This window comes from Pteropus medius, unplaced genomic scaffold (genome assembly GCF_902729225.1).
Source record: "Pteropus medius unplaced genomic scaffold, Ma_sr-lr_union100, whole genome shotgun sequence".
NCBI classification, from domain to species: domain Eukaryota; kingdom Metazoa; phylum Chordata; class Mammalia; order Chiroptera; family Pteropodidae; genus Pteropus; species Pteropus medius.
The window spans coordinates 6009412-6028365 of record NW_024354886.1 but is presented as its reverse complement, the minus strand read 5'-3'; the positions used below and the strand labels follow the sequence as shown (position 1 = coordinate 6028365).

General features: G+C 51.9%; 2 protein-coding genes across 4 annotated transcripts; one reads left to right on the top strand and one right to left on the bottom strand.

The window, feature by feature from the left end:
• Nucleotides 1–6532: 6532 nt before the first annotated feature.
• BAK1 (BCL2 antagonist/killer 1) lies at nt 6533–13270 on the bottom strand. 2 transcript variants are annotated; one of them, XM_039856302.1, is made up of 6 exons: nt 12324–12344; nt 10842–10942; nt 9744–9879; nt 9276–9419; nt 7985–8165; nt 6533–7858 (listed from the first exon to the last, which is right to left on the bottom strand). In XM_039856302.1, the coding sequence occupies exons 2-6, from the start codon at nt 10909–10911 to the stop codon at nt 7754–7756; spliced, it is 636 nt and encodes a 211-aa protein (XP_039712236.1). In that variant the 5' UTR covers nt 10912–10942; nt 12324–12344; the 3' UTR covers nt 6533–7753. The 2 variants fall into 2 exon arrangements, with proteins under 2 accessions (XP_039712236.1, XP_039712235.1); XM_039856301.1 differs by lacking the exon at nt 12324–12344 and adding an exon at nt 13047–13270 and having other exon boundaries at nt 6535–7858.
• Nucleotides 13271–13416: 146 nt separating this feature from the next.
• Nucleotides 13417–17956, top strand: LOC120597672 (gametogenetin-binding protein 1-like). 2 transcript variants are annotated; one of them, XM_039856318.1, is made up of 5 exons: nt 13417–14698; nt 15358–15470; nt 15914–16008; nt 16172–16250; nt 17293–17956. In XM_039856318.1, exons 1-4 carry the CDS (start codon nt 14619–14621, stop codon nt 16247–16249), a joined length of 366 nt encoding a protein of 121 aa, XP_039712252.1. In that variant the 5' UTR covers nt 13417–14618; the 3' UTR covers nt 16250; nt 17293–17956. The 2 variants fall into 2 exon arrangements, with proteins under 2 accessions (XP_039712252.1, XP_039712251.1); XM_039856317.1 differs by lacking the exon at nt 17293–17956 and having other exon boundaries at nt 16172–17276.
• The last annotated feature ends 998 nt before the right edge of the window (nt 17957–18954 follow it).

The window sequence follows — 18954 nt, the reverse complement described above, 5'->3', positions numbered from 1 at the left end:
TGGGTTGACAGGTAGTGAATAGGAGAAAAATAGACCTTTGTGTTTAAGACGGAATGAGGAATGGGATTTAGGGCTTAAAAACCCTGTACCTCTACATTTCGGGGCTGCTTAATTTGGGGTCTGTGTACCCCTGGCAGACCCAGCTGGTTGAATGAAGAGCACGTTTCCTACAACTCACTGATTTCTGGTGGTCCGTGTGTCTTTCGGGTGCTGGCGGCTACAACATCATTTGTTTTCATATTTAAAGGGACTGGCCTAAAAACTATTTAAGAAGCAGACCTAATACTTATACCACGTTCCAACACTTAAAGTAAAAATGGACAAAGCCATTAACTTTCAAATGAGTGGATCAGATCCCAAGGGGCACTGGAGAGGAGAGGAGAGAGAGGCTGACCCAGAGTTGGAGGGGTGGTCACAGAAGGCTTCCTGGCAGAGAAGGAATTAGTATTGGATGTGTAGGAGAGGAAAAACCATTTTCTCTCTCCCTCTGTAAGAAAAGACAGATTAACAAAAGAAAAGCAAACATAAGTTTATTAACATACATACCTCATGTATACATGGGACTTGGAAAAATATATAACTCCCAAAGGTGGCTCAGAATTCAAGATTAAATACCACCTTAATAAGAAAGGGGGGCGGGGAGTGGTTTATGTAGGTTTTTTTTAGGAGAGAGTACATGATTTTTAGGAAAAATCAATGGGCCCTTAGAAGAAAAGATGGGAGGTATGAAAGTTTGTGACAAAGTTTAGGCATTTTGTCTCCTCTCCTGTGGTAAGAGCTAATCTTCCCTGGATGATGGAACTTCCTGGAAGGCATCTTGATCTGAGCTCCTTTTGGAAATGCAACGCGAGGATGACAATGTTTTGTGAAGCCAGTTTGGCAACTGTGGGGTGCGAGGGATGGTTTTGATGCAGGACAGGACAAATTCCCCTGAGTGGCCCTGCACCGAGAGAGAAAGGGTTCTTGGCTGAGTACAGGAAAGAATTCAAGTACACGCCAGAGTTAGAGTCAAAAGGAAAGTTTATTAGAGAAGGGGGTAACGCTTCATAGACAGAGCATGGTCTTCTCTGAGACAAAGAGTGAGAGAGTCTGTGAGAGGCTCAGAACAGAGACAATAGAGGGACAGAGAAAAAGACACTGAAAGGAACAGAGAAAAAGACACTGAGAGGGACTGAGAAGAGAGTCAGAGGGAACCCAAACGGTTGGGAAGTTTAGTTTATAGATAATTCTTAGTTTCTGTGAATTACAGTTTAAAGACTTTGTTTTCCCTTGATGGTATGCGTACGCCTGTGAAAGTAAGGGTATGGAGTTAAAAGCAATGGGTGTGGCAAGAAAGCCTGCTGGCAATTCCCAGTCTTTGACCTATAGGTTCCCAAAGGTTCTAGCCATAGGGAATGATTGTGTTTATTTTGTGTAGGGTGTGGCTTAAAGACTCTGTTTTCCCTTCAAGGTATGAGTAAATGGTTAGTTAGTAATCCCAGCAGAAATCTTCCTTTGTTCTGTAGGTTTCCTCTTGGTCTGGCTTTAGGGCTGATCAGCATATTGCAGTCTCTGAATATAGCTTGATTTAACATTTAGTTCTCTTGCCCCCTCCCTACATTAATCTGAGCAGGACAGGACCAAAATCTAGAAAATTGAGAATACGCCCTCAGGCCTTGGCAGTGGGAATAGATCAGAATGAGGATACAAAGAGTGAACAATGTAGAGAAGCAGTGTCTGACTCAGAGCAGCTGTGAACAGAGGGAGGTACTGCAGTATGAAGTGTGGTGCCAGGGAGGGCCCTGAGCAGCAAGGAAGAGAAATTCATTTGAGACGCTATGCTGGAACCCCTGTGCCCCCAGCTCTTCTTCCTCTACCCTCTTCAAGTTTCCTTTCCCATTGGACAAAACCCTTCTGAGTCTCCCCCTATCTGGCACTCAGGTTGAAGACAAATTCTGCAGCATCATGTAGCATGTAAATAGGCTTTTCTGATATTGTAGTAGGCTTTTCTGATATTATAGTAAATAGGCTTTTCTGATATTATAGTAAGAAATATCTATTTGGTCTTCATCCTTGTTTCTGTCACAGAGCTCCTAAAATCTTTGGAATTTCCTGTAAGAGTGATATAGAAAAAGATGCCTTTTGTTATAACAAGCACCTTTCAACCACAGCTGAGTTTATGTTAATGAGGTGACTTTTGGAGAGCCCCTAAGGATGGGGACTGGTTGCCAAAAGGAACCAACCTTGGAAATTTCAGCCCCACCTCCAGGAAGAGAAGAGGGGGCAGGAGGTTGAACCAGTCACCAATGGCCAATGGTTTAATCAACATGCCTATGGGAACATGGACGCCTCCACTTGTCAGGAGGGTGGCACACCCCAAATTCCATGGGGACAGAAGCTCCTCTGCTCAGGACTCTTCCAGATCTCGCCCTAAGTATCTCTTCATCTGGTTGTTCATTCATAGCCTTTGTAATAAACTAGTTAATCTAGTAAGTAAACTTTTTCCGAGTTCTGTGAACAGCTGTAACAAATTTATCAAACCTGATGAGGGATCGTGGGAACCTCTGATTTATAGTAGGTCAGAAGGTAGGTGACAACCTACACTTGAAATTGATGGTTGGGAGGAAGGGGATGCAGTCTTGTACGAATGAGCCTCAACTCTGTGGAATCTGACTCTCATCTGCAGATAGATAGGGTCAGAACTGAGTTAAATTGTAGGACACCCAGCTGGTGTCATGGAATTGCTTGGTGTGGAAAAAATTCCTATATATTTGGAGGCCAGAAGTGTCAGAAGTGACAGTAGTGGTGTGAGTAGACAGAAAACAGTAGTGTGTCTTTCCTTTACAGCTTTACAGAAAAAGAGAAAATAAGAGGTCAGTAAGAGGGCCTTCCTCTCATCCCAAGGGAGGTGAGCCAGGGTAGTAGTGGCTGGGCCTGCTATTGGGCCTGCTCTGTCGTGTGCATTGCAACGGAAGGGCCTTCCTGCCATCGCCCTGCCTTTGTATGGAGCTGGCATGAAAAAGCAGCCTTATCAACAAAGGACACCAGGCTGCTTAGCACCATAGAGTCTGGATTTAGGGTACTAGTCCATTACAGGAGTCAGGTGTCAGCGCAAGAGACCTCAGACCTCTGAGTATTACTGTGTCCCCATCTGGCCAGTGAGAGGGACACAAAATATTTGGAATAGCCCCTAGTCTCATGGTAAGCTGAGCTTGAGTATGGCTCCTTTCATCCAGAGAAGAAAGGGGGTTCAACTCCTAGCTAGCCATTTTTCAGGCCAGAATGAAAGTCCAAGGTCATGTGAAGACAATCTTGTCCATGACTTTACATATCACAACCAGGGGCATTTCCCCACCCTCTTACCAGGATAGCACTTCTCACACATCCCTTCTCATACATTGCCTGGTAACAGTGTTATTCAGGTTTCTTGAAACCTCATTCTTTTTCAGTAGACCTGGGAACCACATCCCTAAGCCCAGCCCAGTGCCTCCCTTGCACTCTGATTCACATCACAATTCAGAGATGCTGGACTTGCCAAAGCACTCTGCCTTTCCCTGGTGTGGTCCTCCCTTAGCAAGAAAATGTTACCACTCTTGAATCAGCCTAATCATCTGCACAAGTGAATTGAAGAAGTTGCTCTCAGTAGAGTCAAAGGTCAGGTCAAAACTTGAGAAGCTTGGTGAGCCCAGCTTCCATACAGCCAATCGTCACAAAAGTCTGTGCTGTGAACTCTGCAAAATAGATACACTGCGTGATACAACAGAGCAGACAAATCTGAAGAACTTTCTTGCTTTGTTCTTAGCCAGTGTTGGGAAAAGTTGGGGTATTGGGCATCGGGAATGATTTCAAGATTGCAAAGGAAGAATTGAGGTGAGTAGAGCTGAGAGGTATACTGATTTTCATGTTGAATTCCACAATCGATGCCCGTTCAACTGTTACTCTCCAGATGCTACACACATATATACACACATCCCACAGGGATCCATTTGGTGCCTGCCACATCTGTTGCAAAATTCCACACTCCAGGTCAAGGGAAATTTTGTGGCTTTAGTCCTTTCAGTTATTAAGAAACTTTTCCAGAGTTTGCCCTTATTGGTCCTTTATCTCAGTGATCCCCCAATCTTTTTGGCACCAGGAACCAGTGCTACTATGAGAATTTAATGCCTGATGTCTGAGGTGGAGCTAAGGTGGTGATGATAGTGCTGGGGAGTGGCTGCAAATACAGATGAAGCTTCTCTTGCTCACCCACCTCTCGTCTCCTGCTGTGTGGCCCAGTTCGTAACAGGCCTCGGACGATACTGGTCTGCAGTCTGGGAGTTTACACCTGATTTTGGTCTTGTGAGGCTTCCCTTCTACCAGATCATTCATACAATGTCCTGGGAACCTGCTTCCAGTCCTGTGCTCAATAGGTCAGATCACTGTATTTTGTCCTCTTATTATCTACTGGGCTGAATCTCCCATCTTTTATATCCCAGTAGTCTGATGTTTACTGTTTTAACATGTCCAGCATGATGAACATGTCCCAGATGCAGGGTTTTGCCTGATTTTCTGGTCCCTGACCTCCAGAAATCTCTAGTAATTCCATTCTCTCTATCCCCCTCCCCATCCCTCAACCCAGGATTATGCACATCTGTTCTACTTACATCGAACTAAATCCATATTTTACAAGTGTTTTGATCAAGGACCTTTACATGTGACATGTGCATAACTGGAGTGGGGTATGGTGGTTTCATTTATTTTGATTACCTAATGAATTAATTTTAATACTGTTCAGATGGTTAGGTAATAAAAACTCGTTCAAACAGTTTACTGAATGGTTTGGATGAAAGAGGATTTTGTTTTGGATGGATACCCAGTGACCTAAAATACACTTTCTTCAGAGGAGGTAAAACAGCAAACACATGCAGGGTGCGGGTGGGAAGGTGCTGGGTAAAATGCAGAGCAGGAGTTTATACTGACACTACACAATTGAGAGGATGACACCTGAACATGCTCCTTTTCTGTGGCTGGCCTGTCTCAGCTCAGTGGCACCAGACAGAAATCTAGACCTCTTCAGTGGAAATAAAACTACAATTTCAGAAGAACCACAAAGTTCGAGGGCATTTTGAGAATTTAATTTCCTCAACACCTGAGAACCCATTTGCTCCCCTGTACCCCCCCAGTCCCTGCCTTGTTCTGTCCCTCCTAACTTTTCCCGCCCTGGTTTCAGCATCTCCCTAAACGCTTAGATTTCGGTTTTGGAAAATTCACCCTGGCTGCAGAACAGAAGGTGGAGGGGCCGGGGCTAGACACAGGCCAAGCCCTTCCGGCGCTCCCCATGCCTTTCAGGACAGCGTTCCAACTCCTTTCTTACAGTGGTAGAAGCCTCAAGCCCTACCACTGCCCACCGCTTTTATTCCAGCCACAGGAGAATCTGCATTTGCAGAAAGGCCTCAGGCTGGGGGGGAGGGGGCGGTGCGCCCGGAGGCCCCGCCCACGTGCTCTCGCGGCGGCGGCGGCCATCTTGGACTCGGTAGCCCGCCCGCCCTTAGCTGATCTGCAGAGGGTTCGCGCCGCGGTGCGGCGAGGATACCAGATAGCCCCTCCCCACCTAACGCCTTGGCGGTCCTGTGCTCCTGAGCCAACGGCCCCAGCGCCCACCCCTCCGATCTCCGTGTAAAACCTCGAGCCGGCATCCTGCTGGCAAGGGCCAGCTCCTGGCCCTTTCCTACCTTCCTACCTGGTGACTAAGCAGGCACCTGTTTCCTTATATGTCATGTTGCATGATTGATAAATTCTCATTATGAAGCCCAGAACAGTGTTCCATAAATGTCTATGAGCTTTTCCTGCAGGAGATTGCAGGGTGCTTTGTAGCCACCACCCTTCCAGCCACCACTGCTGCAGTTCCTGTCTCCATGATTGTGTCTTTCTGTGGACTCTGAAGGCCAAGTTGGAGGAGCAAGGGGATTGGCAGGACTCCCTCAGGGGAGTTAAAGCCCCTGAGTCCTTTAGGACTCCGTGTGACCATTTTGGAAGGGTGTCAGAAACAGACCAGAGTGCCCAGGACTAGAAAGCCTTTGTAGATTGGCTCCATGCTTGTTAATTTATCATCCCCGGCTGCGTCCCCAGAGGGACTTCCATGCAGCGCCAAAACTATAAAGTACTGTGTATGTGCTAGTTAGTTGTGGGGAACATGGGGAAGGGCTTTTAGGCTAGAGTGAGTGGTGGCCCAAGGAAGGGAGAATTCAGACCAGGCTTGAGGTAGCCTGTGGGGGTCCCCAGACATTTATAGCTGCTCCACCAGCTCTGTAGCCAGAATCCAAGACTTCCTAAGGGGGTGGAAAACTCGCCTGGTACTCAGACGATGGAAGTGCCTAGAAAAAGGGCTAGAGAGGTGGGGAGGAGCCAAGGCATGCTAGGGGGCTGTAGAACCACACCTAGCCCTTTACAGGATTCTGGAAACCCAAGAGACCTTATTCAGTAGCAAACCAGGTGAATGCCAGGCATGCCCAGGTTCCCTGAATCCATCCTGATGGAAAGAGGGGTAGCAGAAGATATAAAAATTACTAGTGGGAATGGGGGGATGGCAGTTTATTTTCAGACACACTTAAAGGGTAGAAGTGGCTACTGGGCTCCATCTGCATCCCCTCCCTGCATTTGGCTTAACTTCTCTACCCAAATTCCTAGGCTGGGCAAGATAGACAAGGCTCTCCTACCCCCACCCACAGGAGGAGCTTAGGCAGATGAGTGTAGAGGATGGGGGGAGGTCGGGTGGGGGAAGCGGGGGTGATTCAAGTATTCACAGTTCTCCCATCCATACCCCCAGATTACACTGTGCCCAGGCCATGAGGGAGGATCCCAACCCTGGGGTTCCTAGTGGTGGTAATTAGCCCTTTTCTCACTCAGAAACCTCAAGACAAACCCCCTACCCTCTTTCCCTGACAATAACAAACCACAGTCCTAAACCCTATAGTGTGTGCAAGGAGGGGGTCCTCAGCACTCCACTCGCCCAAGGCTTCTTTCCTTATGTGGAGTGATGGGGTCAGGCAGGCTTCACTAGAAAGGAATGGGTTGGGAGAAAGTGGTAACAGGTGAGGGGAAGGGAGAGAATCAAGGACCTCAGGAGGTGGGTTTGGAAAACCTGATGGATAAATTCATACAGCTCTGGTCTGTACCCTCACCCCACACTCCAGACCTAGAATCCCTGAGAATCTAACTGCCAAGGCAATATGGGGTGGGGGAATGGGAGCAGGGGGTGCTGAGCAAGTCTTTGTCCCCCACCGCCAGTCAGTCCTGTTCCTGGGATATGGTGCTTAGAGAGGGCCAGGACTGAGCTCCAGGCCCAGCTCTCAAGTTCTGACCTTCTAGAACAACTGAATCCTGGGGAATGCAGGGTAGGCCTACTAACCCCCACATCCCAGATGTCCTGGCTTTGGGCATAGTGGTGGGAATGGCGGGGTCCTCTCAAGGGTATTATAAAAAGCTAAAACCATTAAAAAAAATGTAATGGAGAGAAGATGCTCCCAGCCCCTTGCTCCCAAGTTTATCGACCTCCCCAACACCCAGCAGACAGCTGAGCCCAGAGATGGGCCCATTAGCACCATGCAATGTTGGGGCACCTCTGCAACCTGACTGACCCTTGGGTAAGGGTCCTTCAAAGCTGGAGTACCCACTTGCTAAAGCTTCTGTATTCTTGCGGGGAGGGGATCCCAGCACGGAAGGGGGCAAGGGGAGAAGGCTTGGCTACAGTCCAGGCAGGGGTCTCAGCTGGGACCCCAAAGGGCTCCTCCAGGGGTCATGACTTGAAGAATCTTCGTACCACAAACTGGCCCAACAGAACCACAGCCAGAACTGTCAGCACATTAAGGATGGGGCCGTTGCCCAAGTTCAGGGCTGCCACCTGCCAGGAGAAAGACAGTGGTCATAGAGGGACTGGCAGCATATATAGGCATCATGGGACTGAGGTGGGGCTGGGAAGGGGGCAGCCCCAGCAGCATGGAGGAAGCTGCTAGTGCTGGGCACTCACCCAGCCGCCCCTCTGCGCAATCCACCGGGCAATGCAGTGATGCAGCATGAAGTCGGCCACAAAGCGGGTCACTTGGCCCAGGAAGCCAGTCAGGCCGCGCTGGTAAACATGTAGGGCCAGGCGGTAGCCGAAGCCCAGGAGAGCCACCACTCGACCCCAGTTGATGCCACTCTCAAATAGGCTGAGGGCAGAGCATAGATGCTGTCAGTGGAAGCCCCCCAGGAGGCCCTTCAGCCTTCTTTCCTTCTCCCACCCCATATTCCCTCCAATCCTCTCCCAGTTGGAAAGCAAAATGGCTTAGCTCTGAATCAAGGTGTCAGAGGCTATCCCAGCCTCGCCTGTACTTGGGAAGAGCCTATGTCTCTGTGAAAGGACAAAGCTCAGAGGGCATAGAAGCAGGCTGCTGCTGCTGTGTGGCCCTAGTGCTGCGAGGGCAAAAGGCACAGAGAAGGCGCAGGGCAGAGAGAGCGGATGGAGGCAGCGGGGAGATTACCTGTGGGCATTGCTGCTGGCCTGGCAGCCCGAGGGACAGCAGAGAGAAAAGGACAGAAGAAGTTAGGACAAGTCCTGGAACCACAGCAGGATAGAGGGTGGCCTCTAAGCTCTAAGGACATGGGCAAGACATTTCAGCTCTGATTACTGATTCTAAATCTATTGCCTACTCCAGCCTTCACCCCGGCTTCAAATCTGCCCTGGGACTGACCTCCCTGCCCCAGGTGGTAACAATGGCTAACATCTGTAAGTGCGGACTCCGTTCTAAGCATATTTCCCAATTTTATGGACCAGGAGACAGATGGCTAGAAAATGTCACAAAGTAAGTAAGTGGCAAAGCTGAGATTTGACCCAGGCATTTGGTCTCTTTAACCACTACACTGCATTGCCCCTCTTGATGTGATTACAGCATCTGGAAGCCATCTCCAGGACCTGGTAGAGGGTAGCAACCTTACCATCTTTGGCATGAAATGTGGTTCCAAATTGAAAGGACAGCTGTGTCCTAGCTGGGCTGGGGGATTCTGGGGACACCCCCACCCCGGGCCCCTCTGCAGTCCTGATCTAAACAGTCAAGTCCCCAGGGCCAGAACTCACAAGAGCTATGAGCTTTGTACCAGAGATGAGGAGTCTGGGACCCAGGGAGAGAAAGACAGGGCCCTAAGGCCACATGTGAATTTATAGCAGACACAGGTACAGCAAACATATTTCTGGACACTGACAGAGAAGCATGTTTCCCATCCCATGGGCAGGGTGCAGTGTGGTGGTGACAGCACAGCAGAGAAGCAGTGGCTTGGGCTACCTGGAGGCGATCTTGGTGAAATACTCATAGGCGTTCTCTGCCGTTGGCTGCAGGCGCTGCAACATGGTCTGGAACTCTTCGTCGTAGCGCTGGTTAATAGCATCCCCGATGATGGCGAGCCGCCGTCCCACCTGCCCCATGGTGCTGGAGGAACAGGACACAGCAGGTGAGAAACAGACAGCAGTCAGGGCTGAGGCCCAGGCTCACATCGAAGGGGTTCTGTCTGAGATGCCCCCAGCCTGGTGCACCCCTCTTTGGAGGTTGACAGTGTTCTCAGACGCGAGGGCCGGGCCCAGGGATAAGGTCTCCCATTGGGGCGGGTGACCAGGATGAAAGAGGAGCAGCAACGAGAGAAGGACAAGACCCACCCCCACCCCACCTAACTCCCAAGATCTGCATGGTGACCCTGTGTGAGCCTCCGCTGCCCTGAAGAAATCCCTCTGGGCCTAGGGGGTTGTCGCTGCTCACCTGGCAGGTTCTAGGGACAAGGTGACCATCTCTGGGTCAGCAGGCGCAGCCGCCCCATCAGCCTCCTGCTCCTGCTGATGGCGGTAAAAAACGTAGCTGCGGAAAACCTCTTCTGTGTCTCGGGCTACCTGCTCCTCTGGGGATCAAAGCCAGGAATCAGGGAGGAAGGAACAGCTGGACCTGGTAGCCCTGAGCTTCAGGGATGGTTACTCTTCCTCAAGGCCACAGCCTTCCTCGCCCCTGTACAGAAGGGCCCTACTCCAGTCCGTATGTAACACCCACATGCTTACTCTGTGTGGGTGGTCTTCTGGCACTTTTCGTTTAATCCCCACAACAGCCTTGTGAAGTGATCCCCACTTTACAGATGGGGAAACTAAGGCACAGGGGAGTTACGTGATTTGCACAAGGTCATACAGCTAGACTGAGCAGTGGAGCCAGGGTACAATCCCAGGCATTTGGGCCTCCGAGTTTGTTTTATCATGTGCAAAGGACCCAGCCCTTATGGCTTAGGGAGTGTGGGGCCATAAAAGTCACGTAAGGGAATAGCGACAGACCTAGGATTGAACACAAAGTCCAGGGAACAGCCCGTAATGGTCTGTGAGCTGCAGGCTTCCCTGATGGTATCCTTGGAAGAGGAAAAAGGGCAGCCATCTTACTTCTTCCTCAAAGTCATAAAGTTTTCCCTGTTGAGCAGACCTGACTGGGTGAGGAGCCAACTTCCTTATTTCTCCTACTCCAGGGATAGGCCAGTTACATCCCAGTGTCCTTTCCTTCTCCTGACCTCATCCCGCTCCTCTGCCCTGGGATGGCGCTGTGCCCACCTCACGCTCACTCCTTAGCATCTTCTGGCCTCTGGACCCTCCCAGGCCCAGACCCATCCCCACTCCCAGGGCTTAACTTTGACTTCACTCTGGCTTCGAGCTCAATGGGCCACCTGAATTGGGTGAGGAGATATTTTTTTCTTTATCCAAGGTGAGTAAACTAGGACAGGAGAGCCTGCCTGTAAGTCCTGCCTAGCCCTCTCTACTTCTGTCCTCTCCATCCTCACAGACAGCCCTGGAGTGTATGGGATGGGTGAGGGGGTAGAAAGACCCTTACCCGAAGTGGAGGATGGGGCAGGCTCTTCACACTCCTGCCTGGGAGGGCCTGGGCATTGCCCAGACGCCATTTTTCAGGTCCCAATGGAGGGCAGTGTTAGCCTGTGGGGACGGGTGAGAAAAAGCAGAGATGAGGGCAAGCAGGGGCCACGGATGAGTGGTTCCCACAACCACACAGGAGCGACAGGGCCTCCACTCCCCAAAGGACGCCACAGTCCTAGCTCTAGTCACTCTTATTTCACCAGCTTGGGTCCCTATGGAGTCTGCTAGTGGAATCAGAACTTATTGAGCATTTTATTGGCAACTCTTCAGGGGAGCCTGGGGGTGAGAATAGCCAGGAGGCCAAGATTCACACCTAGGACTGCACCCCGGCATCCAGGGCCCTAGGAGGTGTGGCCACAGCATTGCCCTATTGGGTCTTAAGTCACGTTTCGCCTCACTCCTGAGTAGTTTCAGAGGCTGGGGTTTCCGAACCCTCTGCTGCTCTGAGCCCCCTCCTGCACCCTACCCAGCACACGCTTGACACGAGCTTGCACCGTCAAGCCAATGACTCATGAAGGCTGTCCTCAAAGGTCTCACTTCCCTTTGGCTGGTCAGAGCACACCTGTTTTCCAACTAAGGCCTGTTAGCCACAAATATTTCCTGAGTACCTGTGGTATACTTCTACCATGTACGAGCACCCTCCAGGGCGTGTGGGACAGCGAAAGTGCACATTAACCCAGTAAGCATTATCATACCCATTTTACAGGTGGGAAAAGTGAGGCACACAGAGGTTAGTGCCGGAGGCCACATAGCTAGTCAGGGAGTCAGGATGGTTATCTGAATTTCCATGAGTCCATATACTCAACACTGATTTAAGATTTACTTTCCAGTTTGTGGATCTCAGAGGATACCTTTCCAGGGCAACTTTCCCTGGATACCTATGGCCTGTGCCTTCCCATTCCTGCTTCGCAGTGAGCTGAGGAAGTCTCCAGAAGTGGGAACTTCTTCACAGCTCCAACCTGCCTCACACAGCTACCCCTCCACCACCACACACTTGCTCTCATTTCCAGCCCCAATTTTCCTCTTTGCCCGGTCCTGGCCGCAGCCCTGATCTGCTCTGTGAACCCTTGACAGAGGGAGTATTTCCTGAACATGAGCTGTTTCACTTTCAGTTTGCACCCCCTTCATTTCCCTCCCACCTCCAAGCTGCCTCCATCACCTTGGAAGGGAGTGCCCCTCCTCCCATCCCTAGGGAGGGTACAGCCCACCCTGGGCCAGGCAGAGTGGCTCCTCCTCCCTGGGAAGGCCTGGGTAGCCTCCCTCATTCCCTCCCTCTCAGGCCTGGGGCCATTTTCAAAAGTGTCCCAAGGGCTCTCCGGAGAAGGGGTGGAGAAGGCTGGACCAACAGTGCACTCAGCTCTCCACCCCTGCGCTCTCCAGGCAGAGCCAGGGACAAGACAGACCCTCCCTCCTCCACCTCTGGGAGCTCTTCGAAACAGACCTTTGCCTGGCACACCCCCCCATCCCGGTATCTTCTTCCGGAGCAAGAGGCCCTTGCTTCTTCTTTTGTCCCCAAAAGAAGGCCAAGATTCACACCCAGGGACTGCACCCCGGCATCCAGGGCCCTAGGAGGGGTGGCCACAGCATTGCCCTCAGCACCCCAGGAAACGGGCCGGAGGATGACGACTGCATCTGCACCTCCCTTTCTCACCACTCCAGGGCTCACTGCCAGGGACCTGATGGAGCCTCAGAACCGCCCCAGGACCAGAAGCCTATGCTGACCTGGGCCTACCCCCGCCCCCATCTAAGTGGCCTGCCGTCTGGTAAGGGGAATCTCCCGCACCCAAGCAACTGGGCTTGCTAGGCCCTGGATGTTCCCCAGCGGAAATGCCTTGTTGAGCCGAAAACTAAGTCTAGGGTTCCTGGGGCAGCAGGAAGCACCGTGAGTTCTCCCCCTGCCCTTGACCTTGGCTCTGACCTCCACTCCCATCCCCCAGACCGATAGAGGCCCTGATTCTTTGGCACCCAATTCTCAGGCACCCAGGGCTAGAGCGTGAAGGGAAGCTGTCTGAGGGGCAGCCAAGAGGCAGCCTGGCTGGATTAGGCTCCTAGCAGAGGTTGTTAAGCCTTCCCCTCCCCACCCAGCCCCCAGTGGGCTCCCTGCCCCACCCTAGGCCTTGTGTTGCCCAGAGCGGGGAGAATAGGCTGGACCCTCCCGGCTTACCTGCTTGGACCCTGGCCCGGGATGACTCAGTGGGGCAGAGGCTGGAAATGCCGAGGGACCAGCGTCTGCTCCCAGGAGTAGGTGTCCAGGCCTGGCTACCAGGAACGGGAGTCAGTGAATTCCTGGAGTCTGGATGCAGCCTCTGCTCGTCCCAGCGTGGCCCTAAGGAACCGAGAGGATTCGGCGATCATAGAAGTGCCGGCTGTTACTGGCTCCAATCAGCTCCCTCTAGAGGAAGTTACTCTGTGGCCGCCGGATGCGGATGTACCATCTCACAGTCTGGGCTGGAGCCCCCACCCACATCCCCAGCCTGACGGAGAGGCTCCTCCCCCACTGCTTTTCCCACTCCTGATCCTTGATCTCTTCCCCCTCCCATCAATTAGTACCAATAAAAAGACCAGGGTGGTGATGTTTCTTAAGCACCACTGTGTGCCATGTACTTTAGCAACCATTGTCTCATAGAATCTTCTCATCAACCCTTGGAAGTAGGTGCCATCGACTACACCCATTTTACAGATGAACAGAGGTTTGGCTTATTTAAGGAACTCTCTCAAGGTCACTGAGCTGGGTTTATAACTAAGTCTATAGGTATAGTGAGGAATAACAATACTAAATTAAGATTCAACGTACAAATAAGACGTGTATCAGGCACCTCGGTAGTCTCTGGAGATAGAAATTCTGAAGGCGTTAGGCAGGTAAACAGATGAAAACAGTCGGTCTGCACCCCCATCTGGGCACATGCAAGCTGAATGGCAAGGGGGGAGAGAAAAGGGAGGACAGATACTATCTGACCATCGTCAATGGTCCTCAAAGACAGAAACAGCCACAGCCAGGCAAGGACAAGCCCTGTGAAGAGAGGGTGTGCTGAGTCCTCAGGGTCTGGGTGCTCCCAGCCTCCTCTGCCTGCCCCCTAACCTCATGCTTCCTGGAGCCTCACTAACCATCCCATAAACTGGCTCCCCATCTCTCCTTCCCCTGCCTCATCAATCCCCTGCCCTCTCTGTCTCCAAGTAAACCCCCCACCATGTCTTTCCCCCATCCCCACTTCACCTGCTTGATCTTTACTTTCTAGAACTCCTAGAAGTTTCCAATTGGAGGTTTTAATTTGAAAACTACTCCTGTTCTTAAGCAGTTAGCTCTGGGGTGGCCGCTACGGCCCCTCCCTCTGAATGAGGGTCCCTCGCAGTATGGAGAGCCCAGCTCCAACCCTTTGATCCTAAATTTTGGGCTGCTCCTCCATGTTCCACTTTTTTCGTAGCCTTGCGGGGAGCAAGAGCAGCTCAAAGAGCTCTGACAAGTCCCTGTTGAGAGAGGGAGCATGCCTCTTGCAAGAGCAGGATACCATCCCCTTGATGATGGACCGCCAGGAGGGAGTGGGGAGGAAGGAGCCCAGGCCGCCCACCATAGCACCCTACACCCTCTCTGTGGCCCCGTCACAGCACGATTCCTCAGGGTTGGGAATGGGGAACACGGGGCCAGACCCCCAACCCCAAAGAAGTCCTGAGGGTCGTGGCCCAGGGTGTAAAGGTGAAGTCAGTCCTGCCCAGAGGAAGCCAGGAGGTGCTGGGCAACATGTCTGAGAAGGACAAAAAGGGAGAAGAGGAGGAGGCGGCAGCAGGGGAGCTCTCTGGGGACACAGGGACCTCAGACAAGTGAGAAACTATGGATGATGGGAAGGGGCCTGGGATGGAAGTATTGGGATGAAGCCTGGATGTCAGATGGGGGAAGGATATGGGCCTGAGATGGGAGGGCCCAAACTGGGGAAGTGCCAGGAATGTGGGCTCTTGGATGGGTAGAGGACTGGACCAGGGCACCTGGGTGGGGAAAGACTGACCCATCAAAGGTGAGGAGGAGCCTGGAGATGGGGCTGTGTGTTTGTCAGGGAAGGAGGCAGAGATGAGGGTCATTCCACAAGTGAGAGATTATGGATGGAGGCACCAAAAGGAAAGAGAGTTAGCTCGCGACTGGGAAGGAAGTATGCCAGGCTGAGCCGGGCTCCCATTGTTTTCCAGCTCCTTTCTCGACCCTACTCCACCCTGCCTTCCCTCCCCACTCTCTCCCTCCTGTCTCGCTCCCATTTGGACTTGGCACCCACCCCTGGGGAGGAACGGGGCCCACTTCTCTGCTCCCCACACTCTATCTCTATGATGAAGCCCCCAGAGGGCCCAGAAGGTAGCTGTTGGGAGCAGGAGGATAGAGGGGCTGAGCAAGGCCTGTGGGAGAGCCTTAGGGGTTGGGTAGGGGGTGGAGGGTCTTTGTTACATCTCTGGGTCCCACCTGCCATCTCCATCTGACTGTGCTTTGGGATCAGGGGCCACTTTGCCGAAGCTCTGGAGGTGGAGCAAGGATGCCTGCAGAGGACCATGGGATCACTGGAGATCAGCTCTGAGGCCTTCACCAGGGAGAAGGAGCATCTGCTCAATGGTAGTGGCCACAGGCGTATGCGTGTGGGGCGGGGAGGGGCGGGTCAGAAACAGACCCTCTTCTTCTAGGACTCTGCAGGGGTGTAGGGCCTGGAAGAAACACAGTCTCAGGGCATGCTGGTGGCAAACTGCCCAGGTTCGAATCCCAGCTCCACTGTGCCAAGCTGTGTGATGGCAGCAAATTGCTCAACTTTTCTGTGTCTCAGTTTCTTCATCTATAAAATGAGAATGCAATAGTACTTATCTCAGAAGGTAGTTATAAGGATTAAATGAGATGGCCTTTGTAAAGTGCCTAGAACTGTATGTGGCACATACTAGGTGTTTGCTAATGAACACCAGGAAACGTCACCCTCAGCTCAACTCTCCAGATGTCCCTGCCCTGCTGGGCCTGGGCCTCAGCCACCCCCTATTGCTCATACCGTCAGTGACACTGCCCCTTCACAGGTGACCTCAGTCTGGCCTCTTCAAAAGTGGAGACAACTCTCTGGAACCACCTCCTCACCTTGTACAAGCAGCTTCAGAAATCTGCCATGGCCAAGGTCTGTGGAGCCAAGCTGGGGTAGTGTGGGGGAGGCCTGTGTGGGCTCCCTCCCCATATCTGGTTGGGTCCCAAGATATATGGCTTGGGCCAAGGGGTAGCAGCACCCTTTCTTAACCTCTTGGTTGCTGTTCCCTCCTGTTTTCTGTTTTATGTGGGGACAGGGCTGCAAGTTTGAGGCCTTCTTCACCTTCTCAGTGACCTGGCACATACTTAGTTACTTCTCAAGGGTTTCCCCATGAGGTAATGAAGAGGAAATGGAGGAAGAGGGCAACTCATTTAAGCTATGTGTCCCAGGCATCGTCACCCTCCAGTCACCGCTACGTAAGACTTTTAGGTCAACAGATACAGTGGGTAAGTGCGGTGCCTCCACCTCTCCTCCCAGCCTGCCCAGGTTCAAGGAGTCCCCCTTGTCTAGTGGCTCATGGGTGCGATACCACTTCTTACCACCAGGTGGTATCAGAAGACCTAAGATGACCACCTAAGATGGGGGCCAGCAGGTGGCTGGGCTGGAGGTCACGCTCACTCTAGCTAGGGTCCTCCACCCTCAGGGTTTGGGAGGCAGCAAGGTGGGGGCTGTGACAGGCTGTGGCTCCTCGAGCATCACCCTTTCTCACCCCAGCATTCTCTTTCGGTGGTCACCTCCATCCCTGGTTTTGCCATCACGTGTGCACTGCTGTGACAGTGCCCCAGAGGGTGTTCCTGAGGGCAGATGAGGAAGGGGGCAGTGGTGATTATATAATAGAATCATTGTTGACAGTTACACAGTCATTTCTATGAGCCAGATCCTCTTCTAAGCACTTTTCGCAAAAATAATGCATTACAACTCTGAAGTAGGTCTTGTTATAGTCTCCAATTCACAGTAAGGAAACTAGGCACAGAGAGGTTAAGTAACTGTCCAAGGTCACACAACTAGTAAGTGGAAGAGCTCTGACTTGAACCCAGGCCCTTTGGATGGTTCCAGATCTATGCTCTTGAGTTGATGGCCAGAGTAGGGGAAACAGATATCTGCCCTTTGCATGCTCTCCTTAGGAGGTGATGAGACTCACACTCATGCTTGCAGGAAGGAGCCTATATAGAAAGTGTTTCTTGGGGAAAGCAGGGTGGTGGGGAGGTGGTGTCTGGCTGGATCCAGGTAATGGGTGAAGAAAGAGCTATGGCTGGGGTGACCATACAGGACCTGGCCGAGGTTTGAAAAGCTGGGGTGGCCTCTTCTTCCTTTGACCTCCAGCAGGTTGCTCCACCCTACTCCTGTGTGCTTTTTGCCCATCTCTCTGGCTCTCAGGTTTCGTGGAAAGAAACTTCTGGTAGTACAGTGTGAGTCTCGCCTCTGAAAGATGGGCATCCATGAGCACCAAGAGCTACTGGCCTCGCCAGAGATCACCCTGGAGGAGGCAGGCTTTGTGAATGCCCAAGTATGTCATCATCCTGCCCGAAGACATTGGCAAAAGTGGAGATGGAGGCCTCTCATCTCTGCGGTCCCTGGCCCTGGCTCCAGCCATCCCCCTCCACTGACTAGGTAGGGAAGGTATAATACCTTCTTGGTGGCAGTATTTCTGAGAATAGGACCCTGACTCCCTGCATACATGCAATTCTCCATCAGTCTCACTTGACCCAGAGTCCAAATGTCCATTTTTAAGGCTTGACTTTGCCCATCACTTGCTGTGTGGCATTGGGCAATTCCCTTCCCTCTCTGGGCCTTAGTTTCCTCATCTGTACAATAAGATTTGTCTGGGTGGCTTTAAGGCTTTCCAGGACACCTGTAACTCACATAATGTTGCTCTTTTTCTTTTTCCTCTCCCATTCACACCCATTCCTACTCCCACAAACACACATAGGTGTGGAGAGTCACCCTGCTAGGTTACACCGAGGACCACCCACTGTCGACCCTCCTGGGCATCAGCCTTAAACATTAGGCCTGTCCCAACTTCTCTGAGTAAACGTTGATGGATCTGTTGTTGAAAAATGTATTGGTATCCTTTCTGAGTTAATTTTTATTCATTCATCAGCTCATGCTTTCATTCAGAGGACATGTGCCGCTGTTGATTTGTGTGGCTTACAATAAGAAAGAGCATAGTTCAGAGGCCCGAGTCTTTAGTCCAAGTCTCTGCTCTGGCATCAACTTGTTCTGTGACTTCAAATGTAGACCTTGGTCCCTTTGCTTGTGAGGGGGACTGTTGGAAGGATCAGATGAGATGAAGAGTGTATGACTGTCACCTGCACAGGGTACTCCAGTGTTAGGGCTATGACTCACCCCTTGAGGACAGTGAATACCAGGACTCCAGGTCTGCCAGGCACTGAGAGGTGGCCTTCTCATTGTCCTAAGCCCAAAGCCCACATCACAGGATGCCCCTCTGTGCTCTGGAGAATAAGTCTGCGCCACCTCATCCTAAACCACACAGATCGTCAGCTCTGGCAGGGACACTTGCTTTTGCCTTTTCACCTTAAATAGATCTGTTATTCAACCTTCCCTCCTTCTATCTTCCCTCTACCCCTTCAGAACCAACCCCTGAGTGGCCCTGCCCCTGTCCCAGGGGTCACAGTCCTGGGGTAGCCTGAGCAGCACTGGAGAGGCCTTAGGGAGTCTCTGGGTGGTGGCAAGTGGGGGCCCAGCTCAGTCCTCACTCCGGGGACACAACTTCTTCAGGAATATCTTTCTCCTATGGGTGTTTCAGGGGTCCTGTCCTCATCACCACCCCTCACTCTCTCCTTATCTGCCCTTAGGGACACCAAACTGAGGGGGAAGGAAGCTGCCCCCCAGTCTTTGGGGAATGCTGGGGACCTGGAGGAGGGGTGCTGAGGCAGCTGAAGCAGCATCCTAGGCTAGAAGGAAGTGTGCAGAGCCCCCTTGGTGTGGTGTCCAGGACAGAGGTGAGGAAAGGGAGGGGTTGGCTGGGGTGCTTGACTCCTGGGGCTCAAAGGAACCCTCCAAGTTGGAGAGAGAAAG